The sequence below is a fragment of the Rhincodon typus genome, chromosome 48, assembly GCF_021869965.1.
Source record: "Rhincodon typus isolate 14 chromosome 48, sRhiTyp1.1, whole genome shotgun sequence".
In the NCBI taxonomy this organism is placed as follows: Eukaryota; Metazoa; Chordata; class Chondrichthyes; order Orectolobiformes; family Rhincodontidae; genus Rhincodon; species Rhincodon typus.
Window position 1 is genome coordinate 244,758 of NC_063379.1, and position 20,338 is coordinate 265,095.

General features: G+C 42.3%; 1 protein-coding gene across 1 annotated transcript; it reads left to right on the plus strand.

The window, feature by feature from the left end:
* Positions 1 to 5,416: 5,416 nt before the first annotated feature.
* On the plus strand, positions 5,417 to 20,045 carry LOC125487978 (probable G-protein coupled receptor 139). The gene is made up of 3 exons (XM_048620725.1): positions 5,417 to 5,989; positions 16,239 to 16,347; positions 19,144 to 20,045. The coding sequence occupies exons 1-3, from the start codon at positions 5,417 to 5,419 to the stop codon at positions 20,043 to 20,045; spliced, it is 1,584 nt and encodes a 527-aa protein (XP_048476682.1).
* Positions 20,046 to 20,338: the final 293 nt, after the last annotated feature.

Sequence of the window (20,338 nt, forward strand, 5' to 3'; positions counted from 1 at the left end):
TCCCATCCCACGCTAAAGTGAAGAGTTCACTTGACGAAATATACTCTGCTACAAAGCGAATTAAGAGGGAATACTCCGAGGCCTTGTTCATCACAGCTAGTAACTTCAATCAAGTGAACCTCAGAGTATACTACCAAAATATCTCCAAACACTCCCAGGACAAGAACAGCGTGGGTAACTCTCTCAATGATCTCACAGTCAAATTTATGAAGGGCAGATATAATCTGAGCAGAGGCAGTGTTAAACTCAGTTGAAGCCGCCTCCATTATACACTCACAAACCAAGACACACGCACACACACACACACACACACACACATACACACACGCACGCACACACACACACACACGCACACACACACAACACTGAACTCTTGACTGTGGTACAACAGGGTCAAAATATCATTGGCTCAACATTCTCATCAAGAATTGAACTCGTCCACAAATTCAACACCAAGTTATTTATTTGATTCTTTGTGTTCCGTTTCTCAGCTAGATTGCTGATTCTTAACATCGAAATAAACAGCTGTCCTGATCCCATGTGCCACATCCTTCTCCAAAACACAGCATCTGATTCCCAAACGGTGTGTGATGCAGACGCCCTTCTGGTTCAGGGGGGAGTGCATCTTGACCCTGACCAAAGTGTATGAATTTCCTCTAATGATCTGGCATCCAGGGGTTTTTTAATGGAGGTTCAATATTAGCAAATCCCAACGCTATTTTGGCCATCTACATCCTTCAGTAATTGTATGTGTGTGTGAATGTATACTCTGAGGGATGTTTCCTTGTCCATGAGTGTACATCAGCGAGTGACGTCTGATTGTGTGTTAGTATACATCACTAAGTGATGTGTGTTCGTGTCTGGGAGCGTACATTACTAAGTGACGTGTGTTTACATGTATTAATGTATATTACTGAGTGACATGTGTTTGTGCATGTGTACATCACTGAGCTAAGTATGTCTCTATGTGTTAGGGTTCATCACTGAATGACGTGTGTTTGTGTGTGTGTACATTTCTGAGTGACGTGTGTTTGTATGTGTGTACATCATTGGGTGACGTGTGTTTGTGTGTGAAACTGTGCTCAAGCAGTCAATACCCGCTTAAAGACCTGTTGTCAAGCATGACTACTCGGTCACTAGGAAATATGAGTGTGATTCAGAGCTGATCTAACCAAGCAATAGCATATATCATGTGACAGGCATAATACAGACCTTCTGTTAGTTTCTGTGCTTGTGAGTCTGTATGTCTCAGATGAGCGTGTGTCTCAGTGTAGGCTTGTATGTGTCTCTTTATGAGTCTGTATTTGTTTCAGTGTGCCAGTGTTCTTCTGAAGCTGTTCTTGTTTGTACATCTGTCTGCATGTTTCTGTGAATCTGTGTGTATGTGAATGTCGGTGCATGTATCTGTCTCAGCATTTTTGTCATGCAGTGTATGTGTGTGAGTTCATGTGTTTGTCTTGCACATGTATTTACCCGTCTTTTTAAAGTATCTGTATGTGTGTGTGTGTGTGTGTGTGTGTGTGTGTGTGTGTGTGTGTGTGTGTGTGTGAGAAAGAGAGTTTGCATGTGTGTGTGCCAGTATGTGTGTGATAGAGGGGGACAGAGTGTTTGTGCGTGGATGTGAAAGAGAGAGAGTACATGTGCATGTGTGTCTGTAGATGCGTGTGAGTCTCAGTGTATGGGAAGTATTTTCAGAACCTGCAGATCGAGATTGATCGTATCTCCATGTGTGCAGTCTTTACCAGTGCACTCAGTTTAATTCAATCACTACTTCCCAGCATTTCCAGATGAACTGCAGATGGAAAAGGGAAACAACCATGTAAGGTCTCTTGTCGTATTGCCATCTTGATTTTGGTTAAATTTTCCACTGAAACTTAACTTCAACTGTATAAATCTCTGGCTCATTCAAGTAATCATGCTGAATTTACATGTTTACATTATTTACAATAAAACTTGCTCATTTCTGCGCAAGTACAAATTTGTGTTCATTGGAGTAATAACCATGTGTTAATTTGCATTATAAACTTGTGTTCATTTGTCGAAAAACTTTTGTGCTCATTTGTTCAATAAACCTATGTTTATTTGTGCAATAACCATGTATTGTGAAAGCTCCAGATTTGAAGCTGAAAGATTGTGCCTTCCCCCTCGCTCCTTGTTCCAGCATAGGGACAGCAGCTGCCCCATTAGAACAATGACATGTGGAGACTGAACTGCAAGTGTCACAGTCCCCAGTCCCTGGGACACATCCCCAGAGAGATTACGATCACAGAAGGAGGCCACCTTTCAAAATCATAGGATACCAGAGGGCAGGAATAGGCCACTTGTGCCATCGATTCTCGGTGGGCTATTCAAAGGGACAGTGCAGTTAGTTACATTTGTCCCAACTCTTACAATGAGTCTTCCCAATCCCACCCATTGGAACAACCATCTAACTCCATTTGAACATTATCATTGCATGTCCTTCAGTTTCTGAGGTATTGTGATGTTCCGGCTCTGAGCACAAGGTTTCTAAAGAATACGAGACTATGGCAAACCATTTGATCACTGTAGCGACAGTAACAATAAGAGTGAGGTCAGAGGAAGGTAAACCACAACTCATTTTCACAGTGTTAAATAGGCGTATTCTGAAAGGGAAAGGTCCAAGAGAACAGTTTCACAGCTTCTGTCAAATTGTAAGTACATAAGGTGAGCCTGATATTTGGCTGTGGGTAGAAGAGATAGGATATAGACTGGGTAGGGTTAAAGCTGGTGAGGGGCTTTGGGTTCAATGTTAATAGGTTGCCATTTGGTATTGATGCAAGCTGGGGACATTAGATTCCGAATGTGGTTGGACTGAGAATGAGGTCAGCTGTGTATCTGGATGGACAGTGACAATAGGTAAGTGGTCATTGATGCATCTGGATGGACAGCGCCAATAAGACTGCAATCAGTGATGTTCTTGGATGGAGAGTAACAATAATGTGATGCCAGTGATGTATCCATTGTTAGAAGCCCATCTTGTTCATTGAGTCTCCTTTCCTCAGGAAATGCAGTATGTTCTTCTCGCTTGTGTATGTTCTTCTCACTTGATCCTCATGTGACTCGAGATCCTGGGAAATTGGGGACAGGGAATAAATGCTGACCTCGACAACAATGCACACATTAGTGTGTGAGATGAATCACATATCAATCAGTGAGTGAAATCTTCTTGTTTAAAAACCTTGTGGTTTAAAGACGGCTGTTCCTACCCTACAAAGTAGAAGAACAGCGCTGAGATGTATTTTCATACTTGGAATAAAGTGAATCGATGCATCATCAGTTGAAATAATTTGTGATCTTAGATGGTGTCATGGTGTTTGAGGGAACGGCGCTATTGCTAGCAGATTTCAAAATCTGATTTTTGTTATTTCATTATGATGCAGTGAGCAGCAAAACTCCTTCAAAATCGGGATTAAACTCGTTATTGTAAATAGTTTTTTTTTCATATTCAGAAATTTGTAAAACAGCAACAAAGCTGAGCAACGCTGCACCCTCGATTTCCCAAAGGAGCTTCCACACAGTATAAGGCAACGTCTCTGGGACTGCATCAGCTCAGAGTTTCAAATAAAGAGCTTGTCAGCTGCCTGAAGGGACAAGTCACCTCGCACGGAAAAATGCATCAAGCAATTGACCATGTGGTGAAAGTGTTCTACACCATCCTTGCATTTATTGACACTCCTGGTATGGCATTATAACGGTTGAACTTGTTTTAATCTGTTTTGATCTGCTTTCTGGTTTTATGCTTTTAAAATAACATCTCCAGCTCACTGATTGGTCAGCCTTATCCAGTGACAGCAATTCACTGAGCAGCATTCTCGGTACAATTCTCCACTGACAGACACTCTCAGTTTCACTGCTGCTTCAACATTTTCTGACCTCAACGTCTGTCATCTGTTCCGTTTTCATGCGATTTGAAGGTATGAGGTGAGATCAGGCAAGTTAGTTCTGAAGAAGGATCACTGGACCCAAATCATGAGCTCTTCTTTCTCTCCCACAGATGCTGCCTATCCTGCTGAGAAATTTCTGTTTTTGTTATACAAAAGAGGCCTGTTTTCACTATAACTTGAAGGCGAAGGGATAATCGGCTCATAGTCTTCAAAATATTAACAAGGAAAGACAGGGTCAATAAAGATGAACTATTTCCACCGTCGGGGATTCTACAATCGGGGGCACAGTATAATAATTAGGGACAGACTGTTCAGGAGAGACGTTTGGAAATATTTCAACACACAAAGGGTGGTGTATATTTGGAACTCTCTTGCAGAAAGGGTAGTGGATATTGGATCAGTATTTCATTTTAAATCGGAGATAGATTTTGTTTTTGGTTAAGTCAAGTAATTAAGGGATATGCACCCCATTTTGATTTTTGAAGCTTCATCTAACTGCCATCCTGTCTGGAAATTCTCTCCTCACTGGCTCTAGTCAGTGAATTCAAATCTTGACAGATTGCACTCCTGATCCCTGCACTTCGAGATATTTATCATGTTCAAATATGCAGCTTTACAGTGGAAATGTCACAGCAGTCGTAACATTCATACGTTGTCACTAAGGGAGCCCTTCATACTCTGTTATGCTGCACTTGAGTAAGACACATTAAGTTGTCTTATTCGAAATCTAATGCAGAAACTGATGACCTGATTCTGGGTCCTGATGTGGTTCCTATCAGGATTTTGTCAAATGCTAAGAGCACCGGCAACCTGATCCAAGGAGAAGGGGAGAGTTTGGCTTATCGACAGTCCAATCGAAAGTCCAATCACCGGCCCTATGAGTAAGCTGGGAGTAAGGTTTTTAATGGTGTTCTGTACCTGCCAGAGCTGGAGCTGAGAATGGTTAGAATTTATTACACTCATTCAAATAGTTACCTTGCAGCCAATAAAAATAGCAGATTTCCTTCTGCTCTCCTAGGAGAGGAGGGATCATGATCTCAGCCTTTGTCCAAACCCCATTATCTTTGGAGTATATGGGCTGGAGAACAATCTTAGGTGGTTGTAAAAGTCTTAAAATTCAAAGTCATTCAACTGCAAGAACTTCCACAAACAGTGTGCTCCGGATTTGGGGCTAAAATCTTATCGTTGCTGTCTGGAACAGGTTTATTTGAAATCACAAGTTTTACGAAAGTAGCTACTTCATCAGGTGATGAATCAGCAGGGCTTAGAAAGCTTGTGATTTCAAACAACCCTGTTACACTATAACCTGGTGTCATGTGACTTCTGATTTGTCCACCCCAGTCCAACACCGACACTTCCACATCATTTCTGGAGCAGGCAGGTGAAGTTTCTGGTCAGGAATTCACTGCTTCTTTTCTCTTCTGTCCACCACAGTTAATTTTCTGGCGATTGTTATCCTTTCCCGGGGCAAGTGTGGTGTTTCCCCTTGCACAACATGCTACCTGGTGGTTATGGCAGCTGCCGATCTGATGCTCATTATCACCGATGTTATACCGAACGGAGTTCAATCTTATTATTCCCGGAGGTCTTTCCTGGACCTCACTCCTATATGTAGTGGTATCGGGGTCCTGGTACGTGCAGCCAGGGACTGCTCTGTCTGGTTCACCATCACTTTCTCCTTTGACCGATTTGTGTCCATTTGTTGTCAGAAGCTGAAGACAAAATATTGCACTGAGAAAACTGCAACTGTCGTTCTAGTAACAACATGCACCCGATTCTGTTTGAAAAACATCCCCTTCTATTTTTCATATGAGTCTATGAGGCTAATCAACAATGTGCCATTTTACTGTAAAACGAACTCAAGCTACTATACTGAGACTTGGCGGGTGGCATTAGATTGGCTTGATACAGTTTTAACCCCTTTACTGCCATTTCCTTTAATCCTGTTGCTCAATGCTGTGACAGCCAGACACATTTTAGTGATCAGTCGAGTCCGGCAGAGGCTGAAGGGTGAGACCAAAGGAGAGAATCGCAGCGACCAAGAGATGGAGAGCAGAAAGAAATCTGTGATTTTACTCTTCACCGTATCAGGGAGCTTCATCCTCCTGTGGTTAATCTATGTTCTATATTTCTTATATTATTTCATTCAAGGATTTGATTCTTCAGAGTATTCGCTTTTTCTATATGACTTCAGTAAAGTTGGTTATATGCTGCAGAACCTAAATAGTTGCACAAGCACATTTATTTATATAGCAACATTGCCAAGGTTCAGATCTAAGAGGAATAACACAGTAAAATCTCTTGTTACACAACTTCCTTGCATTATAAATAAATAAAACTGCCCACTGAAGCCCACAGGATGGATCTATTATTTCCATACCATGACTTTTTCTTTTTATTCACTCATGAGATGTTTCATCACTGGCTGGGTCAGCAGTTACTGCCTATCCTTAGTAGACCCTTGAGATAGTGGTGGCGAGCTACCTTCTTGAACCGCTACAGTCTACGTGCTATTAGCTGAACAACAACGGCCTTAGGGAGGGAATTCCAGGATTTTGACCAAGCGACACTGAAGAAACGGTGATATATTTCCAAGTCAAGATGATGAGTGCCTCGGAGGGGAACTTGCAGGGGGTGGTATTCCCATGTATCTGCTGCCCTTGTCCTTCCAGATGGAAGTGGTCGCGGGTTTGGAAGGTGCTGTCTGAGGATCTTCGTTAAATTTCTGTAGTGCATCTTGCAGATGTTACACACTGCTGCTACTGAGTGTCAGAGGTGGAGGGAGTGAATTTTTGTGAGGTTGTTCATCATATGTACATCAGCTAGCAGCAAAACACCACGACGAACTCTCCTTAATATCGATACACTCAGACAATGATGGCCATCAGTTTATCTGGGACAAGGTAACCGTAGTAGCCCAAGCCAAACATGGACATGCAGGGGAATTCCGAGAGGCATAGTTTTCCACCCGTAATTCAATCAACAAATATACAGAATTGGATCCCATATACAAACCCATACAAACCAAAACTGGAAATGACACTACTCACCAGAACGGGCTGGACAGTATAAATTCCAAGTCGAGTAGAATAATATCGCTTCAGCGGATGCTCCACTGATGATGTCACCTGGCATGGTGACGAAACGTCTGAACAAGAACAAGCCACCTCGGCGAGCAAATCATCAACCTCACCCAGAACCCGAGCTACAGGTCTTTGCCAAAACTTGAAGTGGATGTTTGTGAATATGATGCCAATCGGGTTGGGGCTGCGTTGTGCTGGATGGTGTCGAGCTCGTTGAGTGTTGTTGGAGTTACACCCATTCAGGCAAGTCGGGAGTATTCCATCACCCTCCTAACAGTGAAGGGAGAGAGTTGATTCTCCCATCATAGCCCAACCCAAATGAATTATTGAAGAAATGGAATTTCCCACTTGGTAGTTCTATCATCTCGGAACTCACTGTAAGTCTCTATCAAAATCAAATCATCCAGAGGGCTCTCATGAAATTAATTAGGATAGTTAATCAGAAAATGTTCCACTAGTAAATATGTGGTCTCGCTCCTCAATTAAACAGACGCCAGACTAATGGCACATGCAGCCAACATATGAGCTGTTTCGGTGTCCGAAATTGTGTCAGAACCTACGCACCAAACAAATGGTTAGGCTCCCCACTTTTCAGCATCACGTTTCCCAATTCCAATGGACTGCTCCAATGTAATCCTATTTGAAATTTCCCATCATAGGGTGAAGAGTCAAAGTAGTACAAACAAGTTCCCAAGTGTTGAAAGTGTTACAATGCCACCCTCTGTTAGCCACCCGACAGCACTGCACAGCGGGTGGTAAACAATAAAAAACGCTCAAATCAGAGACGGGGAGAGGGAGGGCAGCAGCTTACAGAACCATCCAAACTGACAGTACATTAACACACATACGGACACAGACCCAGGCACACACAGGCAAACCACACACATCCACTTCCCCTCCCCGCCAAACACACAAACACACAGGCGCACACACACACACACACACACACAAGGCTGGTGTGGAGTGGATTGAAATTGTACTGAGGTCCCTCAGTGTCAAATACTCTCATGTGAAGAAACACTTGTGCTCCCTCAGAGATGTGGAAAATATTTGTTTTTGAGCAAATTTTCTGACATTGTACGCGTTAAGTCGATTGTTTCCACTGTTGTTTCTGCAGAGGTGTGGGGAGTCCAGCAGAGTGTGACATTGTATCACTTTAAACATGAGAGGGTCTCTCTCTCTCTCTCTTTCAAACACATACATACACACAGAGATGCGTGCACGCGAATGATCACAGGGGACTGATGGATTTACATTGTCTGACACACAAGCAGAGACACGCATATGCATAAAGACCCGTCAACCCCAGGGAGATACATTGTTTCTCTCAATGATGTACACTCTCATGCACACACACCCACAGACACACATGCACGGAAACACACGCACAGACATACACACAGACATACGCACAGTCACTGTCCACCCAGATACATCACGAACCTCTCTGTTGCTGTCACTTTCGATCCAGATATATCACTGACTTCACTAGTTTTGTCTCTGTCCACCCAGATGCATCTCTCACCTCGCTTTTACTGCAACTGTCCATCCAGATATATCTATGACTTCACTTTTATTGTAACTTGCTTCCAGATGCATCACTGACCTCACTGGTATTGTCACTGTCCATTAAGTTATGTCACTGACCTCACTGGTATTGTCACTCTCCATTCAGTTACATTAGTGATCTCACTCTTATTGTCATTGTCTATTCAGGTACCTCACTGACCTCACACATATTGTCACTCTCCAGCTAGATCAATGTTAACTCTGAAATGTTGACTCTGCGTTTTCTCTCCTCGCACTGATGCTGCCAGATCTGCTGCGTTTCTCCAGCAATTTCACTTTTTGTTCAGATCTTCGGCATTGACCATTCTTCGCTGCATTTGAAGTTCACCACACTTGTTCCTGGGTATGTGGGGTTGTCCTACGTGCAGAGATTTGGAAATTTACGCCTTTATTCTCCAGAGTTTTGAAGAGTGGAAGGTGATCTCATTGAAATGTGAAAGAACGATTTAAGGGACAGACAGATAGCACATTCCCCCTGTTTGGAGAGTCTGGAAACGGGAGGACAATTAATAAAACTGGTCCGTGAAAAAGGACATTTTTCTTCATTTTAATCAGAAGATTGTGAACGATTGGAATTCACAAAGGCAGGGTGCTGTGGAAACTCAGCATTTGATTATGTTTAAGGCAGAGGTTAATAGATTTCTAATTCCCACTGGGCTCCATGGTTGTGGAGATAGGATGACTAAAATCTATTGATGTATTCCAGAGGCCATGATTGAATTGAATGGGGGAGCAGGCATGATGGCCCGAATTCTCACTCAATTTCTTATATTCTTAAACAATGTACCTCTAAACCTGAGACTGTGCTGCCTGATCATGGAATTAACAGCCAAAGGAATCATTTGATTCACATTTACTTTTGAAACATTTTGTAAAGTTCAATGAGATTGTCTCTCATTCTTTGAAGTTGTACAGAGTACAGGGCTTTTTTCCACAAATCATATGTACCCTCCATATTAACTTTGTCGTCAATTTCTGCTGAATTTCGCTTCTGCTGGATCTGTTGCTCCATTCCTTCATGTACCTTTGTGATGTATTTGGTAATATATTTGACTCTTCTCATTCACGATCAGTGACTTCTCTGGCATTTACAAAATGAGAACGAACCAGCATAACACAAAGCTGAAGAATTGTGGATGTTGGAAAGCCAAACCAGAAATTTCCCGAGAAACACAGCAAGTCAGGCAACACCTGTGAACAGAAAGCAAGGTTTACCGTTTCAGATTGAGTGACCCCTCTCAGAACTTATTGCAGAGAGGAAAGGCAGTATTTGTGCTGAATATAGAGGTGGGAAGGAAAGGTAACAGAGGGCGGTTGAGTGACTGATAGGTGGAGATGGAGACCAGAGAGACAGAGAGAGCAGTAATGGGGCAGATAAAGGGAGAAAGAAAAGATTCTAACGGGGATCACTAGAGTTTGAAATTGGGTTGATTGTGATGAAAGCAGTCAGCGTGATGACAAGGACGGGGGTGCTGGGGCTGGGTAAAAGTCATTGGAATAAGTTGCTCTGCCTTTAAATTCATTGAATTTGATCTTGAGTTCTGAAGCTGGAAGAGTCCCCCAGTGGAAAATGAGGTGTTGTTCTTCAAGCTTGCACTCTGCTTTGCTGGAGCACTGCAGCAAGCCCGAGATGGAGATGTTGGCCAGGGAGCACAGTGGCTTCTGAAAATGGCAGGCAAATGGAAGTTCTGGGTCACGCTCGTTGGCAAAACACAGTTGTTCCACAAGTCGGTCGCCCAGTCTGTGTTTTGTCTCCCCCAAATATAGAACAGACCAGCGAATATGAGCAGCAAATACAGTGGAATGTATATACCAATTCCTGACTGACCAATAGACTTGGTGAGCTCAGTTGGCCAGCTCACAATGCAGAGTGACGCCAACAGCATGGGTTCAATTCCTGCCCCGGCTGAGGTTTCCATGCAGGCCTATCCCTTTCTCTGAGGCATGCTGACCCGCAGGTTAAACCACCATCAGGTGTTTCTCTCTTATGGCAACATCACCGGTGACCAATTTTAAAGAACGATCTCGCCGGCTGTCCAGCAGAGAGCTTGTTTAAGACTGCTTCTGCCTGGAAGAAAAAGTGAACTACAACACAGTAAACTCAGTTGAATGCTTATCGCAACAATGCAATGCTAGATTCTATCTATTAAAAGACTTGTGTGGCTAACTCTCTTACTCACCAAATGTAGGATCTGACAAACAAAAACAGAAAGTGCTGATTAAGCTCAGCATGTCTGGCAGTCTCTGTGCAGAGACAGAAGCAGTTAATATTTCGGGTTCAGTTACACGAACACACATTTACTGCGCAAATGAAGCGAATTACGCAATAGAACACGTGCTAATTATGTAAATGAACATAAGTTATTACACAAATTAACGCACGTACATTAAATAAATAAACATGAGTTTATTCCACAAATGAACAAATTTTTTGACGCAATAAACACACGTCTTTCATGCAAAAGAACACACATCGATTACACAAATGAACACAGATTTATTACATCAATAAACACACGTCTACTATACAACGAACACACGTGTATTACACAACTGAGATAACAGTGTGGAGCTTCTGAAGAAGGATCCTGACCCAAAACATCAACTTTCCTGCTCCTCTGATGCTGCCTGACCTGCTGTGTTCCTCCAGCTCCAAACTGCGTTATCTCTGACTCCAGCATCTGCAGTTCTTACGGTCTCTATAACACAAATGAACACGATTTATTTTACACAAATGAACACACGTTATTCTATTAATGCCCATATGTTTATTGGGTCGAAAATGGACAAGGCAGGAAGCTTACCTAACTTATCTTGGGACAAACGACAAAAGTCTATATTGCCTTTGAACAGGAACTGTGATATTGTTGCGATTATGGAGACTTGGCTGAACGACAGACAGGATTGGCAGTTTAATCTGGATGAATGTGAGGTGATGCATTTTGGAAGGTCACGTACAGGTGGAAATTATACAGTGAATGGCAGAACCCTTAAGAGTATTGATATGCAAAGGGATCTGGTTATGCAGGTCCAAAAATCATTGAAGGTGGCAGCGCAGGTATATAAAGAGTAAAAAGGCCTATGGCATGGTTGCGTTCATTGGAAGTGGCACTGCGTATAAGGATAGACACCAAAAGAAAAGCGGATGCTGTAAATCATAATTGCTTCAGAATTTCCTCTGTTCTGAGGAAAGGTATCAGGCCCAATACGTTACCTCTGATTTGTCTTCGTAGATGCTGCCAGATCTGCTGATCTTTTCTGGTATGTTTTCTTTTCATTATTTTGCTGCTGTTGATAAGAATAGATAAGTTATGCTGTAGCTTTATAGAGCTTTAGTTAAGCCACACTTGGAATATTGCATACTGTTCTGATCATTACGCTACCAGAACAATGTGGATGCTTTGGAGAGGGTACACAAAAGGTTTGCAAGGATGTTGCCTGGAATGGGGGATTTTAACTATGAGGAAATGTTGGAGAGCTGGCTTCCTGTCCTTTGGAATTCAGAAGGATCAGGGGCAACCTGATACAAGTTTATAAGATTGTGAATGGCATGGATAGAGTGTAAAGTATGAGGCTTTTCCCAAGCTTGGAGGGGACAATTATTTGAAGACACAGGTTCAAGGTTTGAGGATGGGGAGAGTTGAAAAGAGATGTATGAGGCACGTTTTTCACACCAAGGGTGGTGAGTTCCTGAAACGTGCCACCAGAGAAGGTGGGCAATCAGACAGAATAACAGCATTTAAGAAACACGTGGACGAATACATGAATAGAAAGGGAATAGAGAGACAGGGGTCCTATAAGTGAAAACAGTTTTAATAAGGAAGGGCAAAATGCGCTGGTGCAGGCTTGGAGGGCAGAATGGCCTGTTCCTGTGCTGTGACGCTGTTCTTCGTCTTGTTCTTTGAACCCACTTGAGCATCGGGCCAGTAGAGTGCCAATCTCCTGTCTTTTCCTTCGATTCATGCACAACAATTCTATTCAAATAATTTTGGAATGCCCTTTTAAATGACTCATTTGGACTTGTCTCCAGGACATTTCTCGGCAGTGCCTTCCAGACCCTAACTACTCACTGGGTGAAAGAAGATTTTCCCTCCTATCACCCTGCCCTTCATTTGCAAATCACTTTCAATCTCTGCTCCCTCATTTTTGTTCTTTTCCCACCTGCAAAGTTTCAAACTGTCCCCTGCTTACCACGATCCACAGCATTAATGCATATCAGGAAATGCAAGCGCCCCAGTACTGACCTGTGAGGTCTCCACTAATAAACCCTCCAGATGTTAAAAATCTCCAATCTTCTGCCCTTTTGCCAACCAGATAGGACTCCAACCAGATGAGAGTTACCCTCCTGCATTCCACTTAACTTCAGTCTTGCCTCACTCCTGGTACCTGTTGCTTTATGTATTATCCAAACTCGACTGGAATGAGCTGGCTGGCCTTTCGTGGAACTCAAACTGAGTGTCAGGAACAGTTCATTGCCAAGCAGGTGTTGTTTGATTACACTGTTGATGGCACTCTCCACCAGTCTAGTACTGATGGAGAGAAGGCTGTTGGAGAGTTAATTGTCCCGACTGGATTTGCGCTGCTCTGAGTGTACAGGGAATGCCTAGCTGATCTTTCCCATTTTTGAATAGTTGCCAGGGTCAGAACTGCAACAGAAAAGATTCGTCATGGGTGCAGAGAACTTTGGAGCACAGGCATTCAGGACTGTTGCCGGAATACTGTCAGGTCTCAGAGCCTTTGATGTATTTAGTACGTTCAACAGTTTCTTGAAACCCCATGGAATGATGCAAATTAGTGTTGGAGGTAGTCAATTTAGATGGATAGATGGTTGGCTAACTAACAGAATATAAAGAGTTCGGATAAGTGGGCATTTTCAGATGGCGACCTCTAACAAACAGACTCTCTGCTCCTATGATGCTGCTTGGCCTGTTGTGTTCATCCAGCCCTGCACCTTGTTGTCACACATTGCCACAGGGATCAGTGCTGGGACCATAATTTTTTAAAATATATATATCTATGACTTGGGTGAGGAAAGTAGATGTACTATCGCCAGGTCTGTAGATGGCACAAAATTAAATTGGAAAACAATGATGAGGCTGACATCAAAAGTCTGCAGAGTGATATAGAGAGGTTAAGTGAGTGGATAAAAGCTTCCATTCAAGGTAAATTTCGAAGGAAATGGAGTATAAAAGTAGGGAGGTTTTACGAAAACTCCAGTGGGCACCACTCAGACCACAGCTGGAATTCTGTGAAGAGTTTAGTCCCTTATTTAAGAAAAGATAGACTGGTATTAGGGGCCATCCAGAGAAGGTTCACTTGGTTGATCCTGGGTATGGAGGGACTATCTTATGAGGAGAGGTTGAGTACGTTGAGCCCGTACTCGTTATAATTGAGAAGTATGAGAGGTGACCTTATTAAAACAAAGAAGATTCTTACAGAACTTGTCAGGGAGACATTGTCTCCCCTTGTGGGAGAGCCTCAGAGCACAGGACACATTCTGAGAATAAAGTATTCACTCATTTAAGACAGCGATGAGGAGGAACGTGTTCTCTCAGAGGTTGAATGTTTGGAATTATTTATGACAGATGGCTGTGTAGGCTGGGTCATGAATTGTATTCAAGTCTCAGATAACCAGATTTTTAATCCGTCAGGGAGTTAAGGGTCATAGGGAACAAGCAGGAAATTCCAAAAACACAGATAGAGATTTAATCTGCATCTGACCCTGTGCTGTCTCTGTCCTGGGAGTGTTTGATGGGAACACTGTAGAGTCAATTTTTCTCTGCATTTAACTCTGTGCTGACACTGTACTGGGAGTTTTTGATGGGGTAAATGTAGGGGGGCTTTATTCTGCATCTAATCGTGTGTTGTCCCTGTCCTGAGAATGTTTGATTGGGGCAGTGTGAAGAGAATTTCACACTGTATCTAACCTCGTGATGCTCCTGCTCTGGCTAGTGTTAAATAGGAAAAGTGAGAAGGGAGCTTTACTCTGTATCTAACCCCATGTTGTATTATCCTGGGAGTATTTGATGCAGATAGTGTAGAGGGACCCTTACTCTGCATCTAACCACATCTTGTCCCCGTCCTCGGTGTGTTTCATGGGGACAGTGTTGATGAGCTTTACTTTGTATCTAATCCCGTGCTGAGTCTGTCCTGGGATTGCTACATTTATCAAGAAAGGGGAGCACTTTTGATTGCTTCACTTGAATCGTGAATTTGACAGTAGGGGGAAGTGTTTGCTATCCTTTGTAAAGAAATTATTTGATACGAATGTGAAATATTGTAAAAGGGCCCTCTAAATATTGTCAGGGGTATGGGACAGTTGGTTTTTCCGTCAAATATGCACTCTCATGTAAGCAACAAACGTGTGAGCAATAACTGGGCCCGGTGGTATTCCACGGCAACAGCAGTTAATTTAGCGCACACGCCTGTTCTAAGAATGAAGTTTAGTGGTTCAATGTTCATGCACTACCTCCGTGTCAATAATGATACGAGCAATCTGAACCCTCTTGTCATTCTGTCCAAAATGATCTATTTTCTCCAGTCTGTTTCTTGCGCCCTAGTTAAGGTGAGTGAAAGGGGAAAATGTTTCAACAGCTCGTCACTTTTTTTTTGCAATGTATTAATTTTTGAACGAACAAGGATTTATTAAATGTGATGTTCTTATCATGTGCTTTTGGGGTCTCAGTACCTTTTGGGGAGGACCTGTATCTGCTGGGCTGTCTGTATCTGCTGGGATATCTGCATCTGTTGGGTTTCTGTATCTGTTGGGGGTTATATGCATCTGTTGGGGTCTCAGTACCTTTTGGGGAGGACCTGTATCTCTTGGGATATCTGTATCTTTGGGTTTCTGTATCTGTTGGGGTCTCGGTACCTGTTGGGGGTTAAATGCATCTGTTGGGGTCTCTGTACCTTTTGGGGAGGACCTGTATCTGCTGGGATATCTGTATATGCTGGGATATCTGTATCTGTTGGGGTGTCTGTGTCTGCTGGGATATATGTATCTGCTGGGATATCTGTATCTGTTGGGGTGTCTGTGTCTGCTGGGATATATGTATCTGCTGGGATATCTGTATCTGTTGGGGGGTCTGCAGCGGTTGCAGCTCCTCTTCCAATTGGCAGTAGTATATATTTGTAGTGTTTGTAGTGGTTGGATTTACTCTCAGTCAGGAAGTATGTGTTACCTTACCATTTGCGTCTGCTGCTTGGTGTTATTTAGGGCGTTGATTTGAGGCGGAAAAAGGTTTAAAATAGTAGGGTTGTCCCACATTGTGAGAGAATAGCCGAGAAGAGGTTGGTGGGGTGCAGGGGGCGGCGGAGCGACTCAGACACGTGGAATGGAATGACGCAATGGCCCATGTGAGTGAAGCACATCAGTGAAACACTCTGAGGTCTGGTGATGGGACTGATCAATACTGAAGGAGAAGTACCATTCCTGGAAGGACGCTGATGCTGTTTTGTTGATGATTTAATTCTTTTGAATAGAATGGAATAACTGAGTTTCAGTAGTGAAAGAAAATCCCCCAAGAAAAAGCCAATTAACTTGCTGTCATCATCTGTTTCTTCACGAAGTCGAAAATGTTTTTAACATCAATGTCTCCGGGGTAGGGGTTGGAGTGGTGATCTCACAGGCCACAAATGAAAGGGTTGGGGAATTGAACTCATCATTGTTTAATTCCGCGAGAAACTGTCTGCAGCTCAGATTGAGACAGAATACACATTGGAAATGTCTTGTCCAATTGATGACGTCCTGAAAATATATTACATGATTCTTGCTGTCATTGGAGTTCCTGGTAAGTGACGATAATCAGTGAAATTGCGTGAATCTGTGAAGCTGCTCTCTGCTATTACTGTGTGATGCACAATGTTCCATGCTCATCGAATGTTCACCCTTATAAATGCACACAAACTAACACTGTTTGGTTAAGTTAATAATTTTGAATTATGTTTGTGTTTATGCCCCACATCCACAACTGTTTATAAACCAGCACTTCCAACGCACAGGCTTTCTGAATGATCAAATTATTACATTAATGAAGCAGACAAATTAAACTTTCAATGTTAAAGTTTCAGTGTAATTCAGAATAACGACGAATTGAGCGTGGATCATTGAGTGGAGTTCGATATCTGATCCCTTTGACCACATTCTCACTTGAAGTATCTGCCAGTGTCGAATTGAACTCAATCATTACGTCTTGATATGTCATTTCGTGCATTCACTAATCCAAGAAGCTTTCTCTTTAGTCAGTGAGTGGGCAGTACAGAGGGCATACGACGTGAGTGGTTTCGGGGGTTGGGGAGGTTGAGACTGACTTGGGTAGACGTTGCTGGCAATCGTGCGAATGGTAGAGCATGAGATTTCATGGGAGGTGGTGGTCTGTCAGTGATAGAGTAAGTTTGAGATATTGGAGAAAAGATGGTGCACTCACTCTGGTGAAATGCAGAAGGTCATTGACACTATTCCGACTTTGCTGAACGCTCCTCCAGAAACTGACCCTGCACTGACCCGTTGGCAAGCTCAGATCAGGTTGAAACCTCGGATCCTAGAATGTGACTAAAATATTGTGACACAGGCATATCACCATTTATGTCCATGAGGTTTCTGAGTAATTCTTCTCTACTGATAGCTATTATGTCTATTTCCTCTCTCTTCTTTTTTTATATATTTATTTAAAGAAGGTCTTACCACGCATTTTTCTTTAACTTGATTGCTTGTGCACATTGTTTATTTTCTTGTTCTTTATTAATTTTTGAACATATTTCGTTCTCAATTCTCTGGTTTTCTGCAAATGTTTGCTGCATTGTATGGTATTTTCTTAAGGTTTGAAATTGCTCTTACCTTCTTTGGTTAACTGTAATTGGATTGTCCCCTTCCTCATTGGGATATATTTTTTGCTGTGAGTCATGAACTATTTCCTTTTTCTCTTAATGTATCTTCAACTTTCTCTTCTGCTCGCCTTCTTTCCCAAGCTACTCCAGCAAAGTCTGCCTTTGTCTCAATGTCATTGACCCTTCGAGATTAAACAGAGTTGTTTCTAGCACATTGTACTCACTCTCACACTGAAAACATGATCTAAATTCAATATTTTTATGCTTATTGTTTCCCAATGGACATTTAAATCTAAGATCATTTATTAAGCTTGCGTCATTACTCATTATCATATCAAAGATAACTTAAACCCTGGTTGCATCCCCAACATAGTACTCCGGGAAACAAACCACAACAAATCACTATGAGATATTTCTTATGTCTAATTTCACCAATTTTACTCTCCCAATCTACCTGATAATTAATGTCACCCACCATTAATGTACTGACCAACAGATTAGCTGCTTCCAGCAGTCCCATTGTTTACCACTTACCAGTATTTTCTTTGTCCTTGGTATGTCCTGTCTCCACTCAGGTAAGATGGATTCTATATCATGTCAACCAAATTCAGTTTTTGCTATCGTACATATTAATGCCCATATTAATGAAACTACTCCACCATTCTTTGCTTCCAACTTGTCCTTTTGAAAATTCACATACCCTTGAATATTTAGTTTTCAGCTTGATTTCCTTAAAGGTATGTCTATCTAATGGTTATTCTGTTGGATCTATTTAGCAATATTTGTGCCATAAATTCACTTATCATATTTCAATTTTGTGCCTGTTTAATTACAGAGTCAATATTTTTGCCTTTTATCCATTTTTCCATTTACCCTCCTTGTCGTTACCTTTTTTACATGTATACTACATAATATGTCCTAAGCTGAATATCGTCATTAAGATGTTTTCACAGCAGCTCTGTCATATTACTTTTCTTTGTTACAATTTCCCATTGTACTGCCACTGAAATGATTATATGTCGCATCCTCCAACATACCTGCCACATACAGCAAGTTCAACGCCACCCCATATTCATGTCTTTCTGTCACATTGTCCATCCTGATATCCTTGTCACAACACAATGACACTAAACATTTGACCCTCAGAGTCCAAAACTAGAGGGCGCAGGTGAGAGGGGCAAGATTTAAAATGGAACTTAGAGGCATCTTTTTTCATGCAGCGGGTGCTGCACATATGGACTGAGCTGCCAGAGGAAGTGGTGGAGGCTGCTACAACTACAACATTTAAAAGGAATTCCGTTGGGGATATAAATAGGAAGGGTTGAAAGGATATGGTCCAAATACTGGCATGTGGGACTAGATTTATTTAGGATATCTGGTCGGCATGGACGAGTGGGACCAAAGGCTCTATTTCTGTGCTGTATAGCTCTATGATTTTATGACTCCTTGACACTTCCTGTGCATTTCCAAGAGGCCCAGGAATAATGCCATTTGTTTTCCCCTCCCCCTATTATATTTTACAAGCTCCTTCTTCTTCCAAGTTAACAGTTATTTGCTTGAAACATTAGGAATGCAATAACCACATTCATTGCAAAATAACCAACTCTCTTGTACGTCAGAAAAGGGTCAAGCACAGATTAAGTGACGACTTCGTTGAATTTTCCTGTATTCATTTTGCAATATAACCATAATATTTGAGTTGGATATGAAAAATTTTTGTTCAGTCATTTCCAGATTCTTCTTCATTCCCTCTCTTACAGCTAATTTACTGACAATTGTGATCCTATCCCGCAGAAAGTGTGGCCTCTCAACATGCACAACACGCTATCTGGTGGCCATGGCACTGGCGGATCTCATAGTCATTATGATAAATGCTGTACTGTGGCATATCAGCTTTTATTATTTCCCAGGGACATTCCTGGATATTGCCCCTGTGTGTAGTCTCAAAACTGTACTGGCTTCTGCAACTACAGACTGTTCTGTCTGGTTCACTGTCGCTTTCTCCTTTGATCGATTTGTGGCCATTTGTTGCCAGAAGCTGAAAATGAAATATTGCACCGGGAAAACTGCAGCCTTGGTTCTCACAGTAACCTGCATCCTGCTCTGTTTAAGAAACATCCCATACTACTTTACATTTGAACCGTTGATGATAATTGACAGTGTCCCGTGGCTCTGTACTGTGAAACCAAGCTATTATGCTGATCCCGGATGGGTGGGATTTGATTGGTTTGATCGGATTTTAACCCCTTTGCTCCCATTCACTTTAATTCTGTTAATCAATGCTCTGACAGTCCAACACATTTTAGTAACTATTCGAGTACGTAAAGGACTGAGAGGTCAGAGCAATGCAAAGAATTCTCGAGACCCAGAGATGGAGAGTAGAAGGAAGTCTGTCATTTTACTCTTCACCATATCGGGCAGCTTCATTGTCTTGTGGTCAGTGTATGTTATCGAATTCTTATACTCTAAAATTACAGGAACAAATCCTGCAGATTACACACTTTCTGAATTTATATTTCAACAAATTGGATGGATGCTGCTCAATCTAAATTGCAGCATAAATACCTTCATTTATGGGTTGACTCAGTCCAAATTTCGAGAGCAGATCGAGAAGATGTTGAAATATCCTGTCACAGCAAGTATTCGATTAATGAAGAAATAAAGCGACTGAGGCCTGCCAATCAGATCACTGAAGCCACAGACTGATACAAAAGATAAACCGACGCTCAACTTTGATCTCAGAGCACTGGCTAAGCAAGAAGCTGACCTGTTATACCAGCCACCTCGGGACAAAGGCTGAACTTTGACCAGTAGCTGGCACAACCGATGGGAAGTTTGTTAAGGCTGACCCGCCTCTCCCCTGTCCAGTTGATGGCAATAGTCTCTGAGTGACAACTGCCTCAGGCAATCCAAGAATGTGGTCCAACCTGAAAAGTCCAGGAACAAGGACATCGA